Raw genomic sequence first — 26,767 nt, 5'->3', positions numbered from 1 at the left:
ACTTCGTCCTAAGGATCGGGGACCGACTCTTAACGAAATTTGATGGCTTTATTGGTTCCTGGATTTTCTCAATCCGAGTTGTAATATTTTTCTTGAACAGCGATTCCATATTATTGAAAGCGAAGACCATATTTTATGAGTTTTACAGAACGAACTGCTGCTTACCCAGCGAGATTTGGTAAGCAGATGTGTAAATGAAAAATGAATTTATTTATTATCCGCGCCCGGGTTAAATTGAAGGTTTTGAAGGCTATTGAATACAATCACAAGCTCTCATACGTCTTCTGGATTAGAGTATAGCTGCAAAGTTAGCATTATAAGAACACGTTCGAAAAACTTAGCAGTAAAAGCCTTTAAGAAATAACAATGCGCGCCACGTATTTGCTTCCTTTCTCATCTTCCGTTTCGATCCTGCCGTAAACCTTCTAGGGATGTGTTGTTCGCTTTGAAATTGAGTCCGTTGCGTTGGTTGCGATTCATACAGCGAGTGCATAGACTGTTGCGAGTTGCGATTCTCGCTCTAGCGGCGTTCGACACAAACTTTAGAAGCGCGAAGTTCAAAACGGAACATACGAGTGTAATAGGAAAGGGAAACAAAGCGAAGTTCGCACAAGCCCGAGGGGTTTGAAAATAGTTAGAGATTCTTTAATGAGAAAACTTCAAGATTATAAATTAATCAATACCCGCTTGGAAACGGGTGTTTGAATAAATGAACTGCACTTTGATCCCTTCTCCTAGATGTAATTCCAGAGCAATGTTGTTAAACGCTTGATTCTAAAAATCAATAACTGTGAAGGAAATAGATTCACCAATGAGAATTTAGTTAGTAAATATATTATTGGCTCTTAGATTTTAAGGACATCTTATAAAGAACAAAAGATGTAAAAGCGTTTGCGTTTGAAAGGTCACTTGAACCCCGAGAGCGATAGTGAACGGACGTGAAATTATAAACCTAGCGAAATTCTTATTTGTATTGTTTAAATTCATTGAGTTCATTAAATTTATTAATTGTTTGTGTTCAAATAGTTTCTTTACATTATTATTTTATATCTAAGAATTCGCGTCCAGAGAGCAGAACGCCTTAGCGTTCCACGGACGTTGTCCCGCGCCTAATTTCCCCACCAGAAGGCTACTATTTCCCCTAAGGCCACGCAACAAGACGGTATTACCTGATTCGTAAAATTCCCTAGAATCCTCCAACTTCTAGCTCGTTGCGTGGCCGTTTGGGTCCTCTGGAATCCAGAGCAGAGGTGTAAGATGCGAAGATTTCCGACTGCAGCGCCGCCTGCGGCGGAGTAAGGAATCGCAGCTTATGATATCTCCGCTCTATAGAGTAATATTCTTTGGTAGTTTCGTGCTATGCAAGATGCGAAGAATCAAGTATTACATATTATATTAGATTATATTGTAATAATTCTTTTTAGTTACGAAATAGTCCTGGTATGGCTGACATCCACAACAGCAGTAACAGAACAAAAACCGAGCACAATAAATGGTTACGAAAATGCAATGGAAAAGCATATTGTACAATTTGTAAAAGTAATTTTAAACTTAATAACATTCCGCGGCACTCAAAATCCAAAAATCATATGCGTAAATTATTGAATATTGGAAAAGTGAATTTGCATTTACCTGATTACATATCAAAATATACCGAAGACAAAAATTTAAAAAAATCACTCAATCGTATAAAAAAAAGTTCAGCAAATTGTTGATAGTGAAACCTCAAGAATTTGATATATTGGATGCAAATAGCATTAAAAATATATATGGAACCTTTTAGGGATGTGTTGTTCGCTTCGAAATTGAGTCCGTTGCGTTGGTTGCGATTCATACAGCGAGTGCATAGACGGTATTACCTGATTCGTAAAATTCCCTAGAATCCTCCAACTTCTAGCTCATAATGCGTGCAGCTAATGCAGAAAAAAAAGAATGTACCGTCAATGCGCACATTACGCGCATACGTATTTGTCGCTTTACGTGTGCTTATGTATTTCGAATTCGAATACTGCAAACAGGGGAAAGCAGGGTAATTCCGGCTCTATAAGGAAGAAACGCTATAAAATTTGAGCAACTTACACATTTGCTAGTTTTTGGTATATGAATTGATAGTTTCAACTGTCTAGTTTTTATTAGTATGACCGAGAAAGCATAAATTTACGTTTTAACAAAGTTGAAAGGAATAACACAAAAATTGCGGAATTAACGTGGGGTAATTCCGGCCATGATTTTTCTTTATATAAGAAGTGGGAAAACTGTTAAATTAATAAAAAAAATATAATTTTTTAGTTTTGAAATTAATTACTATACGAATCACAAATGTATTCTTCAAGGGGATTCCATTCTGAATATTCTTCATATGCCCATGGACCACATGCAAAGATTCAATTTTTTTTATAATTCATTAATTAATCTGAATAATTGAAAAGACATGATTTTTACACGTATTGTACATAATGTTACGATAAAACTGTTTCTTGTTAGATTTAGTTTACAATAATACTGATTTTATCGCAAAATTAATATAATACGACTACAAATCATTTATTTTTAAATATTTTAATAAATTACGCCATAATAACAATTAAAACAATTTATAAACTATTGAGATGACTTAGGTTATTAAGATTACTGATAAATTATCAGTATTATACAATGTCATCACCAGATTTCTAAAAATTTTGGTTGATTTGATTTTTTTACTGGCTGATGTAGCTCCGAAAGGTGAATAATTAGCATTAAAACCTTTAAATAATTTTGTTTATTTATGTTATCCAAAATATAATTATAGCACGTGGATATGTAAGCAGAGAATGGGTCACGCTCGTGAGCAGAAATCAACATTTTATACTGGATATTAAATAGACTATTATTAGGTTAAAATGTTTTTCAAAATACTTCTTGCTTGTTTTATGTGTAAAGGGGAGGTTAAATATTACGTCTAATAAGTTTTTTGTCGATTGATGCACAAATAAATAATAAAAATATATTTTTACGATAGCGGAACTCTTACATGATTAGAAATGCGGACATTGATCTTATACCCGATTTCATAAAGTTTTGCGGCGTAACAATAACATTTTGGAAGGATCTTAAGTTATAAAAAGTTGACAAATGTAGCGTGAAAAAACGAAATATCTAATAAACATTTATTGTCATGTAGCATATATGCAGGTTACATTTTCTGTCACTTTGAGGAGAGGACCACATAATTTGGTGCATGTTTTTCAAAGCGTGCGTAAAGTGGCGTAAAGAGACAAATACGCATGCGCGCATAAACTGCACGCTTCATGCGCTAGAAGTGGGAGAATTCTAGGGAATTCTATGTGCCACCAACGACACCAATGCGCGCATAGACCGAAACGGAACGGTTTTCTCTGCAGTCTATGCGCAGTATGCGTGATTCAGAACACAGCCCGTATTTTACAGTACTCTACAGCATTCGCATGCAACCAACAAGCGAGTCAGAAAGAACTATATTTTTCCAACACTTTAATTGGTGAAACCTTGAAATAATGAATATTTCTATTTACTACATTTGCGACAAATGACACGTATGAAATGGGCTTAAAAACGACATATTATACGTACGTACATTTGCGACATGTCGTAAATGCATTTGCGACGCGGTGTTTTTGCCGACCCACAGTGGAACGGTACATACTGTTGCGAATCTCGTCACGATATGTTTTATTATAGAGTGAAGTAGGCGCCACACAGCGCGATATCGAGATTCGATAGACAGCGACGTTTGAAAAGTCGTTTTAAATTTTAAAGTAGCGCGCACGACAAAAGACCAAGCACGTTCCGTTAATGTAAAAGTACTGCAGCTTCGCTCGCACAGGCTCGCCCATTTTATGTAGGGCGACTTTACCAATAAAAAATACATTTTTAAATCGGCGTCAGACAATGAATCCTTGTATTAGCCAATAACGTGCCCTTCCCAAGATCCTCCATATTGGATTGTCAACCAATAGAGACCATCTACTGTGTGTAAAGCCGCTTTATCAATGACGTGTATCACAGCAGATAGGGTATAGTGTCCGATGTTTTTCACGTAGCGATTGACATATAGGTACTTGCGTTAGGCAAAATAGTTTAGTAAGACGATACAGCGGCAATATGATGGCGAGGATAGCTGTACTGTGTCTGTTGTCTGTGATGTGCACGATCTACCGTGCGACGGCTTTCTACTTGCCGGGCCTGGCGCCCGTCAATTACTGCAAGCTCGGCGAAACTTCCGAAACATGCAAAGTGCGTACCTGAAATTATTTTCGGACGTCCTTTCCCAGTTGGTTATGATTACGTTTGTCATTCCCCTTTTTCCCCCTTTTAATCTTCTTTGTTGTAAATACCAATGCGACGTCATCGTTCGTTTTCATCGTTTCGTCGAACATCATTCGTAAATTAAGTTTCATTACTTCCCGTTCTTCCCTTAATCCCACGTTGAGCGGAGACCTTTATTGAACGATTTCGGTACCATTTCGAAGCTGTTTCAACATGGTTTTTCGTTGTATGATTCGTAGCAATGAAACTAAACGACCCAGGGATTCGTTGAAATTCTTATAATCCTTTCTACGATATTACAATTCTCTTGGACCATGTACCGAAGCGTACTGACTTTTTATGCCCTTATAGCAACTTGGATTCTCAATGACGCATGATGTCATGTATGTTGGATTTAGAATTGTAGTCTTTATTTGTAAATGTATTTTACATTCATCTTTCTTATCGAAACTTTGTACTTTATTATAATTGTGATGTGAATATTATGTAGCCATGGCGTTCGTAAAGACTGTGGAAATGTAGCCTGCGAATGTACAATGAAGCGTAATTCGTAGTACACTGGAAGAGGGCAGAATTTTTTTATGTAAAATGAAAGAGAAAATGTGTTTTCATGAAATTGATTTTGAAGCTTTGCAGGGATGTGTGTTGGTGTCAACTACCGTTTACAGCAAGGACATTATCAATAATGTGTAACAGTAAAAAGAAAGAGATAATTTATAAGAATGGTGTAGTATATTACTTGAATCATACAACACCAAAATTGATTTTTCTAAATAGAAGAAAATAAATTTTGCATTTATTGTTTTTGTATATACAAAGAATTGTCCCATTTTTAGTTGCATCAGAAAGTACATCCCACAAAGTTATTTATGTTTATTGCAGTTCCAAGGATACATTATTTATAACGTTTCACTAATTGTTGTTTGTTGCTTCCAGTCTGAACTTAAGTTGTACGTAAATCGTTTGAACTCGGAGAAAAATGTAATACCATACGAATACCACCAGTGAGTTTCTTCGTGTAATTTATATAAAAACCTTACTGTGTATTTTTTCCAGAGTCTTTTAAAACTTGAAATTAATGAATAAAAAATATTCCAGCTACGATTTTTGTCCTTCGGATGAAAGTCAGAGTCCCGTTGAAAATTTGGGGCAGGTTCTTTTTGGAGAACGTATAAGGCCTTCTCCATACAAGGTATTCTAATTTTACATACATTCCTGTAAATAACTTTGTCAAAGAACAAAATAGATCTTACAGGTTTAAAAAATGCTAAAACTGCAAAACGTGAGTGTGTTATAGAGAAACATAAAACTACATGGAACTCTGTAAATTTTCAGTTAGAGTTTATGAAAAACGTGACATGCATGGTCGCGTGTAAAAAAACGTACAGAGGCGGGGATAAAGAATCAGAAAGGAAATTGGAATTTCTGAAAAGAGGAATGTGGCTCAACTATCAGCATCACTGGATAGTCGGTAAGATTTCAACAATTAAGGGGACCTTCCGGTCTAGAGCCCAAAAAAATAGGTGATCTTTAGGAATTAATTAAAGGACAACTGCTATATATAATTTAATGGGACTTTTTGCATTGTATTAAGGATGTCTTAAATTATAGAAATATATTTTTTGTTTTATAATTAATCATTGCAGACGGCACTGGGGAGTCGTTAAAGTCAAGGCATCAAAAAATTGATCCAAATCGGGGGACCTGTATCTCCAAAAGTTATTATCCGATTCGACTGAAACTCTTTTATTTTGAAGAATATACTTCTGGCTAGGGGGGAAACCAGAAAAAAATACAAAAATGACATTTTTTGAGAAAATAACTACACTTGAAGTTTGAAATCACTTTTCCCTATAGTTTTCATCCTTTCAACGCCTTTGAAAATTATAAATTCTCAATTTTTGTATTTTTTCCTGGTATTCCCCCTAGCCAGAAGTATATTCTTCAAAATAAAAAAAAAATCAGTCGAATCGGATAATAATTTTTGGAAATACAGGTCCCACCGTTTTGAGAACACAGTTTCGAGAAAAATGCGTTTAAAGTTTTACGTGGGCGCCGAATGACCGGTTGTTGCCCATGCATTTGCCGCTACTCAAATGGCTATAACTTCGGGAATTTTTACGAATTTCAACAAATCCTTTTAAACACGTATTCCTAAAAGGTTGAACATTCGAAAAATGAAATGAAAAAAAAATCGATTTTTGCACCGGAACCTCCCCTTAAATATAAAACAAATTGAATTCCAATGAACACTGACTGTCATTAATTTACTATCAACATTTTAATCTTTTCATAGATAACATGCCAATTACTTGGTGTTATCAATTAGAGGATGAACGACAATACTGTAGCACTGGATTTCCCATGGGCTGCTTCTCTCGAGAACCAAGAGCTCAACAAGATACTTGTAGTATTAATGTAAATATACGTCTGCATTAACTCTGAACTAACAAAGATAAGATCAGAACCTATGAGACAAGATTTCAATATTTTAATGTAAAAACAAAGCAGTATCAACTAAATTAATACATCTTTTCCTCATTAGGGGCAATACAACAAACCGCAAACCTATTACCCATTTAATCATGTAGACCTTACAATTACATATCACAGTGGTGCTAAAGAAGAATGGGGGTCTGCGTTTAAGGAAAACGGTGGACGTATAATATGTAAAGCTCTTGAAATTTATATTCATGTGACATATATTTGTAATGCAACATTTTACAAAAACTGTGCTTATACTTTTAATAGCTGGTAAAGTGGTTCCTCGCAGCCTGAAACACAGTAATGGTGTTAATTGTGATAGTAAAGCAGCATTGGAAATACCACATGATCCGCTTGCAGTTGACCAAGATTTAGTCATCACTTATACATATTCTGTGACATTTATTGTAAGTTTTCACGTAGTAAAAGTAACACGTATTTCGTTTGTTTGCATACAAAATAATATGAATTTTCATTTTCTAATTCTAGGAAAATAATACGATCAAATGGTCCTCTAGATGGGATTATATTCTAGAATCTATGCAGCATACAAACATCCAATGGTTCAGTATTCTTAATTCGTTAATAATTATCCTGTTTCTTTCCGGTATGGTGGCCATGATAATGCTTCGAACATTGCACAAAGATATCGCACGATATAATCAGGTATATTAAAGGAGTCATTCTCAATGATCACCTGCAGTTTTTTCATTTCTCATTTTATAGATAAGAGCGTAACAATTTTCTTTTACTAACCCAGGAGAGGAAGCGACTTACCATTCGGTTTTGTATCATAATACTATAATATTGCCATGTCTGTGTTGCAATAACGCAGGCCTGCTTTCAGATAGAATCAGGAGAAGACGCACAGGAAGAGTTTGGCTGGAAACTGGTCCACGGTGATGTGTTTCGACCTGCACGCAAAGGAATGCTGCTTTCAGTTTTACTTGGCTCTGGCGTTCAAATCTTCTGCATGACCCTTGTTACGCTTGGTAAATTTTTAAACACTATACTTCTTTTTCTCCTTGTTGGTACAGGAAATTGTCTAAAATTTTATTGAATTCCACAGCATTTGCTTGCTTGGGATTCCTATCGCCTGCTAATAGGGGCGCTTTAATGACCTGTGCCGTGGTTTTATATGTTTGCCTTGGAACCACTGCTGGCTACGTATCCGCCAGAATATACAAAAGCTTTGGCGGTGAGAAGTGGAAATCGAATGTCCTGCTCACATCTACGTTAAGCCCTGGGTAACACAATTCATTCGTTTGATAAAGTTTGAATAATTCGGACTACTTCGAATTACAGTTTGTGAGTGTCTATACAGGAACATTTTCATGTAGTTGACCTCGAAATCTCCTCTACATGCTCACCTACAGATAAACTATTTATATAAAATATTGTATCCCTTCAACTAAATGACTTTTGTAGGAGCACTTTGTTTACGTTTTTAAATGTCTACAAAATATTCCACTGTTCTGTACAACGGTATAAAATTTGATCTTAATGTTTGTATTTTACAGGATCGTATTCAGTTTATTCTTCGTAATGAATTTGGTATTCTGGGCGAATGGAAGTTCAGCTGCAGTACCATTTAGCACTCTTATTGCTCTTCTAGCACTCTGGTTTGGAGTATCTCTTCCATTAACATTTATCGGTGCTTATTTTGGATTCAGAAAAAGGGTAAATTATAAGTTTCTATCTGTACAACACAATGAGCAAGTGAAAAAAAGTGGAAAATGGCCTTTCTGTTCTCCGGCACCGAAGTGTTTCTTGTTCTATTAAACAATATTTTTATTCGATTATGTTTTGCGAAACGAAGGAATCTTATTTCAGCCTTTGGAGCATCCCGTAAGAACCAACCAGATTCCTAGGCAGATTCCAGAGCAAAGTTTTTATACACAACCAATTCCTGGTGTGATAATGGGAGGAGTTCTACCCTTTGGATGTATATTTATACAATTATTCTTTATACTTAATTCTCTGTGGTAAGCATTCAAAGTTACTTCTATAAATAATTTTTTAGTATATGGGACATTCCATGCAAACTTGGACAGATTTCGAAGTAAGTTTTCGCAGATTGCTGACATTTGAATATGTTGTAGTCTTTAGTGATATTAGACGTACCTCAAAGGATTTTTCAAAATTTTGAAAAATGTCGATTTTACAACTGTTTGAAGTTAAGGCCTAACTTTTTTTCAATACATTATAGCTATGGAAGTAGTAAACGGATGGAGATGATGCTTATAGAGAATACGTTGAAGTTTTAAGAAATTTTTTAACCATTTTTGTGCAATTATTTTAAACAAATGCAGGTTTTTAACATCGGGCGCGATTTTAAAAATCTGAGAAAGGAGAATATAGTTCTATCCAATATTCTATACAGCTGTAAAATCGACATTTTTCAAAAATTTGAAAAATCCTTTGAGGTACGTTTAAATATCACTAAAGACTACAAAATATTTAAATTTCAGCAATCTACGAAAACTTACACCGAAATCTGTCCGAGTTCGCATGGAATGACTCGTATGTCATAACTCTTTGTAGTAATAATTTTAATTAACTGTTAAAGATTCGATAACTGATGTTGTTCAATATTTTCTTCAGGTCGAGTCAAGTATATTATATGTTCGGATTTCTTTTTTTGGTGTTTCTCATACTTGTTATCACGTGCTCAGAAACGACAATTCTACTTTGCTATTTCCATCTTTGCGCAGAGGTAAAAATAAATAAATCAATTTTTTGTGATATGAACGTATTGAAACTATTTCTTATTTTTCTCTCAGGATTACCATTGGTGGTGGCGTAGTTTCCTAACGTCCGGTTTCACCGCCTTTTATTTATTAGTTTACTGCATACACTTTTTCATGACCAAATTGGATATAGAAGGCGCTACATCTACGTTCCTCTATTTTGGTTACACTTGCATCATGGTTTACTTATTCTTCGTCTTAACAGGTAAGCGTATCTTTCCAAACAGAAAGTCACATTCGATATTAAGTAATTGTTCTTTTCAACGGAAAACAATATTCAATATTGAAATATATATAACACTGTCCAACAAAATTAAACTTTTTTTCTGTTCTGTAACATTCAATAGCCGTGTCTTATAGATTTTTGTGCGCTGAAAACGAATCCGCAAACCGTTTGCCGCCATCACCCTCAGTTTTTGAGAAAATCGATTTTGAAAAAAACTGCGAATTTTCAACTTTGAACATCTTTTGTGTTGAAACAGTAATAGTTATTCGGGTGCTTGTTGCGTCAAATTATTCTATAAACCCTCCCGAATACAGCGATATAAGTTATTATTGCATTATAAACATTTAAATATGTTTAAACAACGATCAAAGGGAAAAGAACTCCCGCAATGCAGCCACTTTTCCGGATATCTTTAAATTTATATCCAAAACTAAGGCTCTAAGAGAAAATCTGACTACTCCACGCGACGCAGCAGAAATTTTTCTTCCAGAAACCACCAACAGAAGTGGTAAGTCACGTTTTGTTTTCGCCATAGAAGCGAAATAGTTTGGCAAAACGCGCGGTGCCAACAGTGGTAGTCGCGCGCGTTAAGCGATTGTGTGTCGCTGAGCGGCAGTGTATCGCGCGCCGCCGTTGACTACCACTGTCAACGCCACACGTTTTGCCAAACTATTTCGCTTCTGTATTGAAAACAAAATGTGTCTTTCCACTTCTGTTGATGCTTTCCGAAGGAAAAATGTCTGCCGCCTCGCGTGGACTAGTCAGATTTTCTCCCGACCCTTAGTTTTGGAAATAAATTTAAAGATATCTGGAAAAGTGGCTGCATTGCGGGAGTTCTTTTCCCTTTGATCGTTGTTTAAACATATTTAAATGTTCATAATGCAATAATAACTTATATCGCTGTATTCGGGAGGGTTTATAGAATAATTTGACGCAACAAGCACCCGAATAACTATTACTGTTTCGACACAAAAGATGTTCAAAGTTGAAAATTCGCAGTTTTTTTTCAAAATCGATTTTCTCAAAAACTGAGGGTGATGGCGGCAAACGGTTTGCGGATTCGTTTTCAGCGCACAAAAATCTATAAGAAGCGGCTATTGAATCTTACAGACCAAACTGGCTGTTGGACAGTGTAATTCATTTTCTCTTTGTTTGTTCGTAACACAAATTTACACCGCTGCACGAATTTCGTTCAAATTTGGCATATATGTTGTACACATCCAAGCGGAGGTGAAGGTATAGGTTTCGTTTATCACGTCCACTATTAAATACGAAAGAAATTGACGAATGTTTTGCCAAATTTGACATTTGGTTTGGTGATACCTAAAATCACGCTAATATTTAGTAAAATTTCAGTTTAGTCGTGTGTTTCTGATTAATTTGTTGTCTTAATGGCAACAAATAAACTATGCAAAAATATTATTACCATTCTCGCCAACTTTAATAACGTTATCAACTGTTTTCCGTCTATAATACTGTTACTTTTATTTTAAAACCTGCATTAACCCGGGTAACACCGGGCATTTCAGCTAGTATTGAATAATTGCTGTACGCTTCTTGTGTTGAACAGGTTCGATTGGTTTCTTTGCCTCCTTCTGGTTTGTCCGAAAGATCTACAGTGTGGTCAAAGTCGATTAATGTATCAGCAAATGACATTTATCAAAACGAAATGAATGTGGTATGAGTAAATAATAATAATGATGAGTGATAGTTGATGTGAACATTAATTTTGTGAAAGAAATGTTAATATACAGGCCCCTTTTTATGCACAAGTACCTTGTCCCAAAAAGTCCAACAATTTCAACTTTGTCGATGCAAAATTTGATCAATAAATACTGTAAAAATATAGTGAAACCGCATTAGCGTACATTTCTAAAGAATTACTATCCTACGCAAATTTTTATAAATTCTCAAATAACAAACTAAGGAAATTACAAAATGTAACTATGTGACTTTCTTAAAAACTTGCAAGGTACAAACGGATTGGTAAAAAGAGATTATCAAACAGTTGACAAGTGTTTGTACAAAGACTTGCACTTAGTTTGCAATGCTGCCAAATGCATCTTTCCTTGTTACGAGTTCAAAAAGTGTGCGCAAAAGGGGTCTCGACCAGGCCATTAATCATTTGCTTTTGTTACTTGAAGATACGCAAAAGTTCGTAAACTGGTCAAGGTACGAATTAATTAGATACAATCACTGTTTAACTGTTCTCTAGCATGCGTCCTTTTGATAAAATATGATAACGTATCTCGGAGCTGCCAAGGATACGTGTATACATGTTACAAATGAATTAAGTAATCCAGGCGTAATGTATAATTGCTAGAGATACATCATAAATAAGCGTGTAATTAAAAAAGAAAAAGGAAAAAATACCAATCTACAATGTAAATAGTAAAACTGTCTTTATATTTCCATTCTCAAATGTTTCTCGATTTTTCTGGATTATAGATTTTAATTGTAACATATACACATTTTTTACTACTATTTTAAGATTGAATCCTTTGTGGTTGCATATTGCTAGCGTTACTTTCTGTTTCCCTAAGGAAAGCATGTCGCGAAGTGGCTAAATGATCAGTTACAAACACACATTATTTTACAAACTCTAAGTATTTGTAACGTTATAAAACGTATACATATAAGATATCCCAAATTAATGGTACAAGCAGAAACGTGCAAATACCTCGTGCCAGAAAGAAATCAAAAAGTCTCTTTACCGTTTTGCAATTTCAAGTTTTGTTTCAGCACAACATGCAATTGAAATTCTAAGAATACGAGTTAAACAAAGAATAGGAGGAGAAAAGTGAACCTAATCCCATCACAAATCTTGTAAATTTGCACTGTAGGTCTGGTCTCCAGAAATTCTGAACTATATACATACATTTATATATTCTATGACGTATATATGTATGTATTCTATATTTTGAAACAATAATCGGAACTTAAATAGTATCAGAAGTTAGGCGTGGAATTGAATGGCTTATATCTTGAAACCAGGTCTCAGATTGCAGAAGGGTAAAGGATTTTCAATCTTTTCTTAGGTATTTCCCATTGAGCTCTAAACAAACTCTAGAGTGAACAGAGCAATGGTGAGCGGCCCGAGAAAGAGAGAAGATAACGGATGAACCTGTCTCTGTCTTACAAACAGACTATAGATATTGAACTGTATATATATACCTCAATCGCTATAGATGTATAGTGCTTAAAACATAACACAGGTAAAGCGAGATAATAGGAAGGATAGGTTCACCGTTTATCTTCCATTTCCCTCGGACCCCTGTCGCCCTCTACTTCTTCGCACTGCTGTTCACTTTCCAGTTTGTTTAGATCTCAATGGTACTTCCATATTCAGTTTGTCCTCTACTTTTGGAACACTGTATATAATCATTAATCAAAGCCATATTTAAGGTGTGGACACACATTAGTTGTCAGTGTCACTCTATGCCCCTCTTTTTCTTACCATTGGCACGCAACTGTTACACTGTGCCCAAACCTTTAAACCCTGATAGCCAGATCTGGGCAGCAGAATCTGACATCAGAACCGTAGTCGTCTGGGTCCGCAGATGGCTGCGTTCTGAGGTGCAGAGCCTGATGTCAGATGAACAGCAGATCCGCAGCAGATTCTGCCGTCTGCTACGGTTCTGACGTCAGACTGTGCGCTCTCATGCCAGAGCCAGACCCTGCTACCAATCTGATGTCAGACTGGAGACAGATGGTTATCAGGGAAGTTAATTTAAAAATCATATAAGAAAAACACAATGGACCGCGAAGGATTAATATCGTTGACCATCCGCGCATCGTGATCGTGAATTTTGTTCTTCGGGCAAGCTATTCTTTTTTAAAGGCACCAAAGAAAGTATTTTTTTCGTGATACTCGAAAGAAAAATATTAAACGGTGTATGTTATAACAGTGTTATCATACGCTGAAAAAAAGCATGAAGCATTTCTTGCAAAAAAAATATCGGTAAGATTAGTTTGTGAAAATACCCCCCCCCCCCCCCGTTAATCAAGTTGGTAAATTATTCGAACGCAGAGCCTTGAAATTTTAGTCTTTTATTCGGTTTTTCTTCCTCTTCTACCGATAGTATTTGTGACTGTGAAATATTTTTTAATCGATAGCTGACATGCACACATCCTGTAATTCATGAATTTTGTAAATCAAATCAATTACAACGCTTAGCGTTAATGATGTTAATATAAATAAAGATCTAGTAAGTTTACGGTAGACGTTTCTTTGCATTTGTGATGAAACACCTTGTAATCGTGCCTCATCTCTGGCCTGCCATGCCTTACAAACTTTTCCCCATCGAGACGGTTCTTCTTCTTTTTTGTTTTTGAAATTACATTTCTCTTAAAACGTAAGATTTTATATATATATATATTATATATATATATATATATATATTTCCTGTTAACTTCGTTTTTTGATCTTATTCCAGGACGAATAACAAGTCTTCCAAAAACACGGCGTCGTAGAAAGTAAGCGGCGAATGCACGTTCGCATATACGTATATCCTATACTTGTTTTACATTTATTTGTAATTTTACATGTCGTATCACGGATTATCGAATTATACTTTATGTACAAACGGGCGTTCCTGGTCCTGAGGAGCGAGAAACACCGAAACTTTACACATTTCACTACCAAGTTCGTGGTAGTACGTGTCAAAAGAGAACTCAAGGAGGTCAGGCTACTGTGCTAACAAAGAGACAGAAAGAGAGTGAGAGAGGGGGGAGAAGGAAACGTGATCCAAGGAAAAAGAATTCACCCCCGTCGACGCTTAGGACTTCTTCACGTCACTCAATGAACCACAGTCTCTGATGCCTTTTTTTTATCGCTGCTGGGTTCCAACGACTTAGCCGACAACTTCGATTTCGTTATTTCATTGTTCTTGTAAAAGAGACATACAGTATTTTATAACGACCACGAAATATTAAGGTGATTTCGTGGATTTCTCTAACGTGTGAACAGTTTCCTTTTTTCGCTCGATTCTATGATCCTCCGATTCCCAACGGTGCGTTTCGCGATATCGGATATCGCGCTACACGGTGTGTATTGTGGGATGTGACGAATGTGTCTCCTAGGCGATGTGATCCTAGTCTCTGTTGGATAGTTAATGTTGACCTGTAAGAAGTACGGTTTAAATGCTGAAACTAAAGGGAACTTGGGATCGTGGGAAACGGGAACATCGTTTCGATCATACAAAGAAATGTTTACAAACTTTGATAAAGAATTTAAGGTAAAAGAGAAACGAAAGAAAGAAAAAAGAAAACGAAAAAGGCTAACACGAACTCCCAACACGACACAATACTAAAAAAATCGCCTGTTGGTAAATAGTTTTTGCAGCAATCTCATTGAACCTGTTGATTTCGGTCGAGAGAAATCAAAATGTTCAGAAACGCGGCAAGTAAGTCAGTCGACTGTAAGAAAGAAAGCAAAGGAATACATTCGACTCGTTCTATAACCGTCTTAAAAATGGAACTTGGTCAAGGTCGGGATTTTTTGCATTCAAAGAGGAAGGGTACGTTTATCGACGGAGTTGATGAGATAACTATTTTCTTGGACTACGGCGACGGCGACCGTCCCTGTTGTTTCTCTCCGCGCGTCTCATCTCTTCCAATCTGCGCGCGTGTTCCGCCATGTGTTGCCTTCTCATTTCTTCCTTCACGACTATCTGAAATCACGCAAAGTTATTAAACAATTCTGTTCATTCAAATCGGTTGATAATACATGTTAAGTCATTCATTAGCGATCTATGATAATTTCGCCTGAAGTATTACGAATCGTTGAAATTTTAGCATCGAAAGAATTTTTCTATCATGAAAAGAGAAAAAGATAGTATTTCTTGTTACCTTTAACGCTTTGAGTGGCGCAAGATTTTTAGAAGTGTATCTTCGAGTCGGTCAGGCCTTTCTGAGCGATCATTTCTATCGGGATATTTCTGTTTTTTAAGAAAATTTAAACTTCTATATTGTGTTTTAAATCTTCATTAGAGTACTATAACTAAACAAACTCCAACTGAATCTCAGATCGTCGCGGTTGCGCAAGCAGCAGAATTCCTCACGAGCGGAGGAATCGCTTACAAATTCCGTAGACCATATTTTGTATGATAAAAAGTTTATACTCATTTTCATCAGAAGAATCTCGCCAATCCATTAATAAGACATTGACTAAGATCTAATAGAGAGTACAGAAATTATAATTTTCAATACTGGATAACTTATCGGAGACTCGATTGTCGCAACCAGCAAATGATCGCTATTGTAGTGAAACACGGGGCGGGGTTGGTTTGTTCTCAAAGTAAATATTGGGAGACTCTGGGGCTTTCGATGCTCCCCAGGAAATATCGACATGAAAACATGCCCAAGCCGCGCACAGGATGGAAATCCCTCGATGTGAAAATACGTCGAAGCCACTCAAAGTGTTAAATGTAGTAGATTACTTATTAATTTAACAGTATACTTATTTACTTATTCAACTAAGACTATTTTTATGTAGAAGATAAACAAAATTTATCAGAAACATACAATTTAATCGCTCACCTGCTCGTTTGTAAGTGGTAACCAGTATATGCACGGCGTTGCCTTTGTCTTTCTAAAGAGATCATCTAGAAGCTTAGCTGGCGGGGGCTCGTCCTCTTTCTTTTTGAATTTACGAGCTGGAGCTGGAAGATGCACCTCCACCGCGGGACTTCGACTCCTCTGTCGCCTCTTCTTGTCGTGATCCTTCTTCTCGCGTTCCTTCTCCTTCATGTGCTGCTGGCCGTCTTCTTTGCCCAGATCCCACTCTCGTACAACCAACACCTATTATTTTCAGAACTCATGACTGATCGTTGTAGTATAATAAGCCATCCTGTTTTAGGTCAGGGGCACACATGCGTTAAGGAGTCTCTTTACATTAGCGGGTTCAAAACATTCGAATTTCTTCTTTTGCATTTTCTGAAACTCTGAAGTATGTAGAGTATGTATGTGAAATTACACTGGGAGATGTAAGATATTAAACAAGATAGTGTACAGTCAAAGAATCGGCTGGGGTGTACGAATAGCGCGCAAATAATTCATTTTTTATTCCATGAGTAACAATGATGAGTAAGAGGGTGAGGTCCGCCAAACAAGGTAATACAGGAAAATGCTTTTAAAGCAGAAATGTCATGTATTATTGTATAATACATATCGAGTTTCTAGTCGTAGAAATTTTAGTACTTTGCTAAGTAACGGATAAAGATATATACCCTATTCAAAGTACAGTTTATACTTTCTTCCAAAACAATTCTCAAGTTTAACAATTCGAATCATTTTTCGTAGATTTGTCGCGTAGTACTCTGAAGTAGAAAGACTTCTTAAAACAACGTCCGTTTCTGCATAACCTTGGAATGATCGTCCGTTGCAATTAATGATCGCGCTCATAATGGACGAGATACGCTGCAATGTCCATTACTGCATCTTATATGTTACTACCAATCCAGCCACACAATTTAACGTCCCATTCATACTTTATGTGTGTGTATGTTACAGTCAACTGACGCGATTGGCTGAAGTATTCACAAGAAATGAAATTTATAATTTCACTACTAGATGTATATATTCTCGCCTTGACTTAGCGAAAGTATGCACAGACAAAAATAATTCAAACTGAATTCAACCGGATTAGTGTGTGCATACATTGACTAGTGAATGTATACATTCGCTGGATTTACCGCTTCGACTGTAACATGAACAGAAGTGGTCAAAAGAAAATTGAAACTGTTAACGGTAATAGAGATAAGATAGTTAGAATAGAAATAATCACAGTATTACCTCCACAATTGAAACTAGGTCGGGACCGGTCACTTTCCACTATGGAATCGGGTAATCTATTCAGCATGGCTTTATTCTCTGCCGGGGCATATGAGGGTGGCTGAGAACGGCCGAGAGGGCACGCGATAGTGGCAAGCCATAAATTACAATGCCCTAATACTCGTTCTCAGTCCCCCCTCACTCGCCGCCGCAACTACAAAAGAAGTAGTGGGGGTAGCGGATTATCATTCGTGGAATCACAAAACGCATCACTTGTGGTGGCAGTACTGTATATCTCCAAAATATACCATAGATTGGGGAGTTGCCAGAATGGGCAAGTGACACCAATATAATACTTAAAGCCTAAAATTAATTTGGTTATGCAGGCATATAAAAATATAAGTTTTGAACTTTCTTTTGACCACCACTGTACACGTACAGAGTACGGTGGCTCTTATTTAGTCTTGGTGAATTTTATTTTAAGATTTTCTCCCCCCCCCCCCGAATAGTTTCAAATAATAACAAAGAAATCTGTGTACAATTTGAGTCCGATCGGATAACAGGAAAAGGTGCCCCCTGGGCCCTTGAATATTTAAATAATTATTTAACAGCTCACAAAGTCGATTTTATATAATATCCTCCAAGTTATTTATTACATAAAAAAAAATATGTCAAACAAAAGTTGTAGAAACAGACAAGGAGCATCTTTTATGTTGTATTAGTTTTTCTCCTGCGACAAACTGTTTTCGAAAAAAGTCCGAAAAACTAAAAAAAAAAAAATATATATATATTTTTGATAAAGAGATAAATTTTTTTATTAATATTTTCAGGGTTTGATATGTCACGAATGTTTCCTGAAAATTACGGACCGAAATTCGCAAAAATATCGACGATATAGACATCTGAAGCGAGGTATTCAAATGCATTTTTTTTCGAAATCATGATTTTCAAACATGTTACCCACGATTACCCAAAAACTATTCAGCCGATTAGTTTGAATACACTATTACTCAGTTTTTTGACTGCGCGAATTTTATATTTGATTTATACTTTTTTTTGTGTTTGAAAACTAAAAGAAATGTGTATTTTTTATTTTCAACTCTAAAGGTTAATGCTGTTACGTCGCTGTCACCAATGAGTATACTCCACTTCTAATGTGTATAATCTTTATCTTCGACATTCTTGCGAATTTCGGTCCCTAATTTTTAGGAAGCATTCATGACATATCAAACACTGAAAATAAAAAAAAAATTGTTGTGTTTTTTGGCATATCTCGGTATATGCTCCGCCTTAAATGGTTAAAAAATAATCCTCGAAAATAAAAATTACAATTTTTTTCTTCGTCATTCCGGATAGCGCGCCGATAAATTCGGCAATTTTCAGGAATTTATTGCGACGAAAATAATTATAGTAATGGAATAAAACTTTTTTCTATTTATTAAACTACATTTCTACAGTAAATAAAAAACATAAAAGTAATATAATTATTTCTTTTAAAATGCTTTTGAAAGTGGTCTTCTTGATGACATGTTTAAAAATTCATGCCTCGCTTGTGAAGGCGATTTCAGCTGTTAGACTTATCTAAACCCAAAATTCCAAACAGACTCTTGATCAGTATGACTGTCCCAATCACTGTGACTATAAAATGTTTTTTGACTTTTTTCTTTTGCTATTTTCGAATTTAAAAGTAGGTTAGACTCAATGAAAATACTTGGTTGCAGTTCCTGCGAGAGTCATAGGTGTACAGAATAAACTGTCACATTTATAAAGCAATCGGTTCAATAGATTTTGCGATTTTATCTTCAGTTTGTCGCCCGCGAAAAAGTAACATAACATAAAAGATGCTCCTTGCCTGGATCTACAACTTTTGTTTGACATATTTTTTTATGTAATAAATAACTTGGAGGATATTATAGTAAAATCAACTTTGTGAGCTGTTAAATAATTATTTAAATGTTCACGGGCCCAGGGGGTACCTTTTCCCATTATACAATTTTTTTTTTATTATTTGGAACTATTCTGGGGGGGTGCCGCGAAGAAAATTCAAAAGTCGAAAATAAGAGCCACCATATTTAGTACAGAGTTCCCGCCAACTTTGTCCACATATATGTATAGTGACTCGAAAACTTGTTCACGAAACACTATTACGCATGTTGTATATCAGGGTTGACTAACTGGTGGCTCACGAGCCACCAGAGGCACCTCCGCCTTGCTGCCACGCTAAACGGCCCCCCTCCATACCGACCAAACTCTGGCGATCGCAGTCGATTCCTCCTTCTTTCCTTCTCTTTTTGACTGCGATCGTCAGAGTCTGGGAGGTATGGAGGGGGCCGTTCAGCGTGGCAGCAAGGCGGAGGTGCCCCCGGTAGCTTGCGAGCCACCAGTTAGTCAACCCTGTTGTATATGAACCCACATTATGTCGATTGTTTTATTACTTATGGTGGAATTGGAGAAATGAGACTAAATTATTATTTTGCATTTATGTGGACCAATCTGTGAGTGAGTATATTTACGCCACTTCCAGTAATAAGGGATAATGTTATTTACAAAAGTTCAAGAGGCTTCAAGAGGGACATAATATGGTAGCAATAGTTTCTTTGCAGGAGCAGTAAGGGAGATTTGAAGGTTTGCTTTTTTATGCTCAAATTCGATAGGGTAGCGAAATTCTTAGAATGAATGTACTAAGGTACATTTGTCCTAAAACTCATGGTTTTCTATTACTTAGATTATTCCAATCTTATGTATTTCAGGTAGCAAAAGTAGTATTTAACCCTCGCCTGGCGGATAAGGGGTCCATTTAGACTGTGCGTGTTACTTATTATTAGTATTACTTCTTGCAGAAGCTATTTTAAATAATAACGAGATCAGAATCTAGTATAAAAGCTTATTCTGAAGTGCGTACGACTGAAATTAAAAGTTAGAAATAGATACCGCATCAGATATACAGCCAACCCGTATCCACCGTTCAAATCATACTAGTGTTCAACTAGTTCGTACTAGTTACACCTTAGTTCTCTGTTTAAACTCTCTGTTTAGACAATTGAAAACGAAAATACCTTTGTGTTTGTTCTTTCGTCCCGGTTCCAATCCTGTTGCCACGAATCTGACGGTACAAGCGGCTCCGTTTTCCTTGGAATCGACTGATCCTTCGACATTTCACGCGCTAGTTCCATATCCTCTTTAGTTGCATACTCCACATGAAGCCTCTTCGGATTCGAAACAGGCCAAGATATACCGTGCAACGCCTGCCTTGTTTCAAATGCCTGATCTTCATTGGCATACTAAAATAATTCAATTAATGTAAAACCCTATAATGCCTTTTAATGATTATACTAATATTCGAGTTACAACGAAACGTGTGGAATACAGTTCACTAAATCTTAAACAGTACAAACAATGCTTAGATTAGAACATTTGTTATCTTATTAGTGCTTTCCGTATCAAAATTGAAAAACTTTCAGCGAAGTGATTTAATCAAGCTATTTTACGTACCTCTACAAAACACTTGGACTTGATTCTGTCCATCCAAAATCCGTTCTCAACGATCACGCCAGTACGTGAAAGAAGTTCTTTAATTTGATTCAGGGTGAAAGGGCGAACCAAGTTTTTGATCAGAAGGATGTTCGTAGGCTTCGTGGCTGGCGGGCTTGGCGACTTTACATGCGGTGTTTCCTTCACAATCGATATCTTCCGTCGCGCTGCTGCAAAACAATTCGAACAGTGAAGACGTCGAAAACTTTGGCTAAACATTAAAGGATTCGTGTACCTATATGATTGTCGATTTTCCCATCACCTTTCTTCGCAGCGCCGTTCTTTTGCGTGACACTCTCATCGCCGGATCTGTTGTCGTTCACCCCGTCGCTAGAATTATGCCATTTTTCGCCGGCCCGATAGCGATCTCTGTCTTCATCGTCATCCTTCGAGAGGCGAACCTCGTTTATCGACAATGGCCTCGCTCCTGGCACCAATGCCTGCAAAATATAGCCGCAAAAAAAACATGGAATTTCAAGAAACTATAATGTCCGGTTCGATTATGCGTAATTAATACAGCTCATTTGAAGATCTCTAAAAGTACAAATATATTGTAGAAATATTTATGTTTAATTGTATATCAATATTTATATAAATGTCTTTAAGATTATAGGGTAAACAATACAGTCATTGACCAGGGTACAGTAGTTGACCACTTCAAATTTCTGCCGCCATTGTCTAATGAATATACGCGCTTCCACATCAATGATGCACTTCGATCAGAAAAGACAGTTCTACTTTTCGATTCAACCAAGAATCGATGATTTCACTACAAGCATTCCGCCGTGAGATCGTCGGAAAAGAAAACGTGTAATAACTATGCTTTTGAGTTATGTTTCAACTGATTTCTTCAAAGTTTCTTTGGTGTTATAATCATCTTCGATACTTTTCTTTCCGCCTGGTATAACAAAATTTTATTTATAAAATTCAAGTTACTTATTTCATAGCGTTTACCTAAACTGAAGCTCTTAGGTGATCAACTACTGTATCGTTTACCCTAGATCGTTATAAATTTTCTAATCGGACAAGCTTTAAAAGTTACAAGGAGATGTATTACTTTAAGCGAATCCGTAGAAATTGAAAAGGCAGGTGCAGTGTCAGTGGATAATGCAGTGCCCCATCGACGTTTTCTTGGAATACATTTTGATTCTTGTTCGGCATTATCATGATTTTCCTGTGAAATACGATTAAGAGCTTAATTTATGACATAATGTTTATGTAATCTTGGGAACCTTTCAAGATCAATCGAAATATATGATAACAAACCTTGTTTGGAATAGAGGCCTCGTTATTTGCATTTGCATCACACTCTTCTCTTTTCATATCATTCTTCTCTGTTAAGATTCGCATGGAACTGAAACACAATTGTGTAGAACTGTAACAAATGAATTATTGATAAAACCATTAATGAATCGTTGTGTAACTTATACTTACAATGATCTCTTCAAGTTTACTTTTACGGGTTTATGAGTCACCACCTGAGCTGTTGCTGATGCACAGTAGTCAGATTTTTCATTTAAACTGTCCAATTTCTGTTTATTTCCTTCATTACGCTCTATTTCCACCTGCACATTGTTCAGCACAGAACTATTTCTTGCTTTCGGTGACTCTGAATGATCTTTCCCTTCATCGGAATCCTTCGGGGTTACTTTCTCTTCTTCTACGTAAGGACCAATTTCTATGTCTCTCTTAGTAGATGGTTCATCCTCAGAATCTGGCGTATCGGAATTGGACGAATCTCGATATTTAGTTCGATGCTTTCTACGACTGGCACATGATATCCTGCCACTGGTTCTGTTACTCTTAGTATGAACTTCATCGTTTGACTCAGACGATGAGTTTACATCAGGAACTTTCTCCTTCTCATCGTCATCTTCGTCGCTACTCATTTCTTTTTTAATATTTTCAATGCTAGCCTCTTTGCTAAACGCTTTTGTTGGTTTCGCGCTGTCATCTTCCACAGATTTTTCTTCCTTTGGTATAACATTTGTCTCCTCGGACGAGTGATTGCCGTTTGAACTAGGAGCCAATGCAGTTGTGCTACTTGACTTATTGGGTTCACTATCAGCGTTTTCGTTCGGGAAATTTGCCTCATTTGATTCACCTTGCTGATCTATGTTTGGTTTATCGTCAGACAAGTTGGCTGAAGTGGTTTCAGGCAGGATCTCCTTGCTATCACTTACCTCTTCGTTGGAGTCCTGACCTGGGTATGAAGAGGAGGGATCGTTCGGCTGTTCAACGCTACTGAGCGTTCTTGTACAAGAAACCAGTTGCTCGCCTGCCGAGTCAGCCTCCTCTGCAACTCCCTCACCACTTTCCTGCCACTTGTTCGATCTTTTCCTACTTAACGAAGCATCAGGCGATGCTTCTGGCATGTTATGTTGTCTGCACAACTTCAGCTTCTGTATCTCGCCAGGTGAAGCGTCGGCTCTTGCAACTTTCCATACTGATGGCCCACCATTGTCGCCCTCTTCATCTTCTTGTGGCTTTACCTCGATATCTGCTTCGACGGTTGAAACTATTTCGTTCTGTTCTACTATCGTGTGTAGCTCCACTTCCTTAGTCTGGTGTGCTGACACAGTCGATTTCTTCTCCGTCTCCTTGCTGCTAACACTTTTCGTTGGCTCGTCAACATTTTCTTGCTCTGGCGATGTTGAAGAAGTACGCTTCGTGCGTCTACGTGTCGACTTTCTGGTTGGCTTTTCAACTTCCTTCTCTGGAGTCCCTTTCGCTTTATTTCTTTCGCTTTTACGCCTCATACCTATAATGAACAATGTAACCTTGTTGAAAATTTAATTTGCACATACAGGAGGAATAAAATTTAATTATATACGGGATGAGAAAGTGAAAGAATATTTAATGTTCATATATTTACAACTATTCTTATTCTAACTAGATAGTATTTCTACAAACTTTGTTATAACATCTACATGAAGTAGATATGTAAATTAAAGTGGCAGAGATCGAATAGAAATACTAGCCTAAAGATACGCATGAAACTGATTGGTAGTCAAGTGGTATATATACTCTGCAGGTTTTAGAAATTATTTTCTTAAAAGTGACGCTTCATCACGTAAAAAAGTTACTCTACGCTACTAAAGTTACTCTCCTTGAGCAATAGCTCAATGTTTAAGTCTCGAATGAACTAATTGTGTCGTTAAGGACCTATCGTTGTGTTAAATATCCAAGTGTTTTATTATTCATATTTAAAACACATTCGTATTTTACATACGCTCCTTTTGTATAACTTATCCAAAGTATCTAAGACATCCTTTGAGACATGTTAAAAAATCAAATCATACGTACTGAAGATATATATTATACCAGCTTTACTACTCGACTTCGCCCGAAATATAGATTCTAATTTTATAAAAGAAAAAATTTTGTTCAGTTTTTTTTTGGTGAAAATAGTCACATTTATCTGGATTAGCCAGGCGTAATGAGCCGAGGTACATTTCGTGACCCCCGAGTTTACCATTCGAAAGGTTTTAGGCGGCAGACAAACACACAAACATACGAAACACTTTCTGCCTTATAGTATTACATTACAACATTCAAATCACAAATAAAGTATAAAAACTAACACGAGTCTTTTATATGCTCCACACTTTACTGTATACAACAATACTTTTGATCAAACACAATACTTACCTTGCAGAAATAATAGATCTATATAAATAAAGAAAAAAGAAAAAAGAAATAAATATCTGATCTTACTGAGCACCAATATGACGATTAGTATAGTCCACCTATATAAATATGCATTATATACCCAGTTAATGACTCTTCCAAATATTATTTTATTAATTATCAAATGACCGTTCAAATAAAAAGTAACAAATATTTCAAAGCATGCAGACAAGAAAGTTTACCCCATACAACGAATAATTTTCACGTACATCGTTCCATTTAACTTAAAGACTCGGTTCAAACAGTTAAACCTACTCAATAAATATTTACTCAGAAGTCCTCGAGCAATAGCCAAGTTCGATTTGTGGTTACCCGAGAAACGCGCGGGCGTCCCGCTAAAAAGTAACGCGTAACCACTTACTCGATAACTGTGTTTCGTCCTTTAGCTAGAAGTCTGTTGGGTGCGCTGCGCCTCGCGGAACTTTTATTGACACATAAATATTAAATTTCAATCGAAACAACGTTTCTAATGACGCTTCTAACAATCGGTCGTACCGTACTCCATTGAACACAAACGTTTCACATCGTATCAGATAGAGCTCGTCAGGGTTCGTAAATGACCTGGACGTTGTCGCATCAAGTCACGTCAAGGGTGCGTTCCGTTTCGCGCATAGAGTGTATAGTTGGTCGCGCATGCGTATTTGTCTCTGTACGTACGCTTTGAAATACGTATGTACCCGCGCGTTACATTGAAATCATTCGTTAATACATATCAAGCGCTACTGACGTCAGTCTATAATTTCACTACAATGACAACAAATACAGAGCTATGTGCGAATACATATTCTTCTTTTAAAACGTGTATCGAATTTTAATAAAAGTGTTCTCGGTCAAGAGTTATGATGTTTTTAAGAAATGAGGCTCATATTCGGCTACTTTACCCTACGTATTTGGAGTATTCGAATTCGAAATACAGAAGGGCACGTAAAGGGACAAATACGCCTGCGCGCATTATGTGCATTCGCTACCCCTCGTTCGATTTATAGTAGTTGCACGCATCATGCGCTAGAAGTTGGAGGATTCTAGGGAATTCTACGAATTAGGTTATGCAGTCTATTCACTCACCGTATGAACCACCAATCACCATTGCCTGCAGTCTATGCGCGAAACGGAACGCACTCCATGTTAGTGATCCTCTAGGTAGTGATCGGAAAATGTGTCCGCGTTTTCTATTGGTCGACGCCATTGCTCTCCTGAACCGGGAATAGAGAGAGCAAGTAAATAAGATCAATTGGATTCCACAACATTGGGCGAAAGGTGGGATCAGCAGCAAATTTCATTTAATACTGAGGCGTGTGATCAAAGAGGAGATATAATAAGAGGCGTCACTCCGGGCGGAACCTTTGAAGTCCTTACTTGACCTTGGCATTTAAATTGGTTGTTTATTCGAGCGGGATATTCAAATCGACTAAATGTAATACGGTTTTTCCTTCGCTTGTATTTATGACAATTTTGAAAACCTATTTACAGTACAAACTTTCTATATATTCAGTACTGCTTTTCGTGAATATATATACTAATACTTTCTAGATTTGAAAAGTTTAAAGTTAAAGTCGACATATACGTGTAAAAAATTGCTAAATTTTTAAACACTGCACGACAAATATATAAAAATGTATTACATATATACAAGAAAAGTATACATTATGAATGAATTAAAGAATATTTATTAAAAATAAATTATAATAATACCTATTATGTACAAATATATTAAAGAAGTATATACTTAATCTTTATTTCAATGTAATTGCCAAGAAATGAACAGCAGATAACTCTACAAAGAACACTCTCCTGCCCACCTCGCCCCAGCACCGCGTACAACACCCGTGCTCGCTACTTATGTTTATGCCCACATGCATTTATAGAATCTTATACAATATTATACATTCCCTTATATACATATAATCTATATATATAAATAAGTTTACAAAATATTTACATGTTCATAAGTATACACACTTTCCTATCTCGCTTTATACATGTTTTGAAACTTCTATTACTATTTTTTAATATATAATAAATTCTT

At 36.5% G+C, this 26,767-nt stretch overlaps 2 protein-coding genes across 10 annotated transcripts; one reads left to right on the top strand and one right to left on the bottom strand.

Annotated features, from left to right (window-relative positions):
* Nucleotides 1-3,972: 3,972 nt before the first annotated feature.
* Nucleotides 3,973-13,964, top strand: Tm9sf2 (transmembrane 9 superfamily protein member 2). Of its 3 annotated transcripts, XR_013085405.1 has the most exons (16): nt 3,973-4,254; nt 5,224-5,291; nt 5,386-5,479; nt 5,623-5,758; nt 6,584-6,705; nt 6,833-6,956; nt 7,039-7,178; nt 7,261-7,437; nt 7,607-7,763; nt 7,841-8,018; nt 8,292-8,451; nt 8,605-8,756; nt 9,376-9,487; nt 9,555-9,726; nt 11,318-12,451; nt 12,544-13,964. XR_013085405.1 is itself a non-coding variant. In XM_076813344.1 (15 exons), the coding sequence occupies exons 1-15, from the start codon at nt 4,123-4,125 to the stop codon at nt 11,383-11,385; spliced, it is 1,980 nt and encodes a 659-aa protein (XP_076669459.1). In that variant the 5' UTR covers nt 3,973-4,122; the 3' UTR covers nt 11,386-13,964. The 3 variants fall into 3 exon arrangements, 2 of the variants coding, with proteins under 2 accessions (XP_076669459.1, XP_076669340.1); XM_076813344.1 differs by having other exon boundaries at nt 7,619-7,763; nt 11,318-13,964; XM_076813225.1 differs by having other exon boundaries at nt 11,318-13,964.
* A 184-nt stretch (nt 13,965-14,148) lies between these two features.
* On the bottom strand, nt 14,149-25,280 carry Acn (apoptotic chromatin condensation inducer acinus). Of its 7 annotated transcripts, none has more exons than XM_076812203.1 (10): nt 25,103-25,280; nt 22,486-23,812; nt 22,318-22,405; nt 22,109-22,225; nt 21,287-21,491; nt 21,013-21,221; nt 20,577-20,801; nt 16,288-16,548; nt 15,598-15,686; nt 14,149-15,419 (listed from the first exon to the last, which is right to left on the bottom strand). In XM_076812203.1, the coding sequence occupies exons 2-9, from the start codon at nt 23,808-23,810 to the stop codon at nt 15,600-15,602; spliced, it is 2,517 nt and encodes an 838-aa protein (XP_076668318.1). In that variant the 5' UTR covers nt 23,811-23,812; nt 25,103-25,280; the 3' UTR covers nt 14,149-15,419; nt 15,598-15,599. The 7 variants fall into 7 exon arrangements, with proteins under 7 accessions (XP_076668318.1, XP_076667970.1, XP_076668406.1 ...); XM_076811855.1 differs by lacking the exon at nt 15,598-15,686 and having other exon boundaries at nt 14,149-14,869; nt 15,271-15,419; nt 25,103-25,278; XM_076812291.1 differs by lacking the exon at nt 15,598-15,686 and having other exon boundaries at nt 16,273-16,548; nt 25,103-25,279.
* Nucleotides 25,281-26,767: the final 1,487 nt, after the last annotated feature.

Source organism: Andrena cerasifolii, chromosome 1 (genome assembly GCF_050908995.1).
Source record: "Andrena cerasifolii isolate SP2316 chromosome 1, iyAndCera1_principal, whole genome shotgun sequence".
Classification (NCBI taxonomy): domain Eukaryota; kingdom Metazoa; phylum Arthropoda; class Insecta; order Hymenoptera; family Andrenidae; genus Andrena; species Andrena cerasifolii.
Note: the sequence above shows the minus strand (reverse complement) of the source record. Positions and strands in the feature narration are given on the sequence as shown.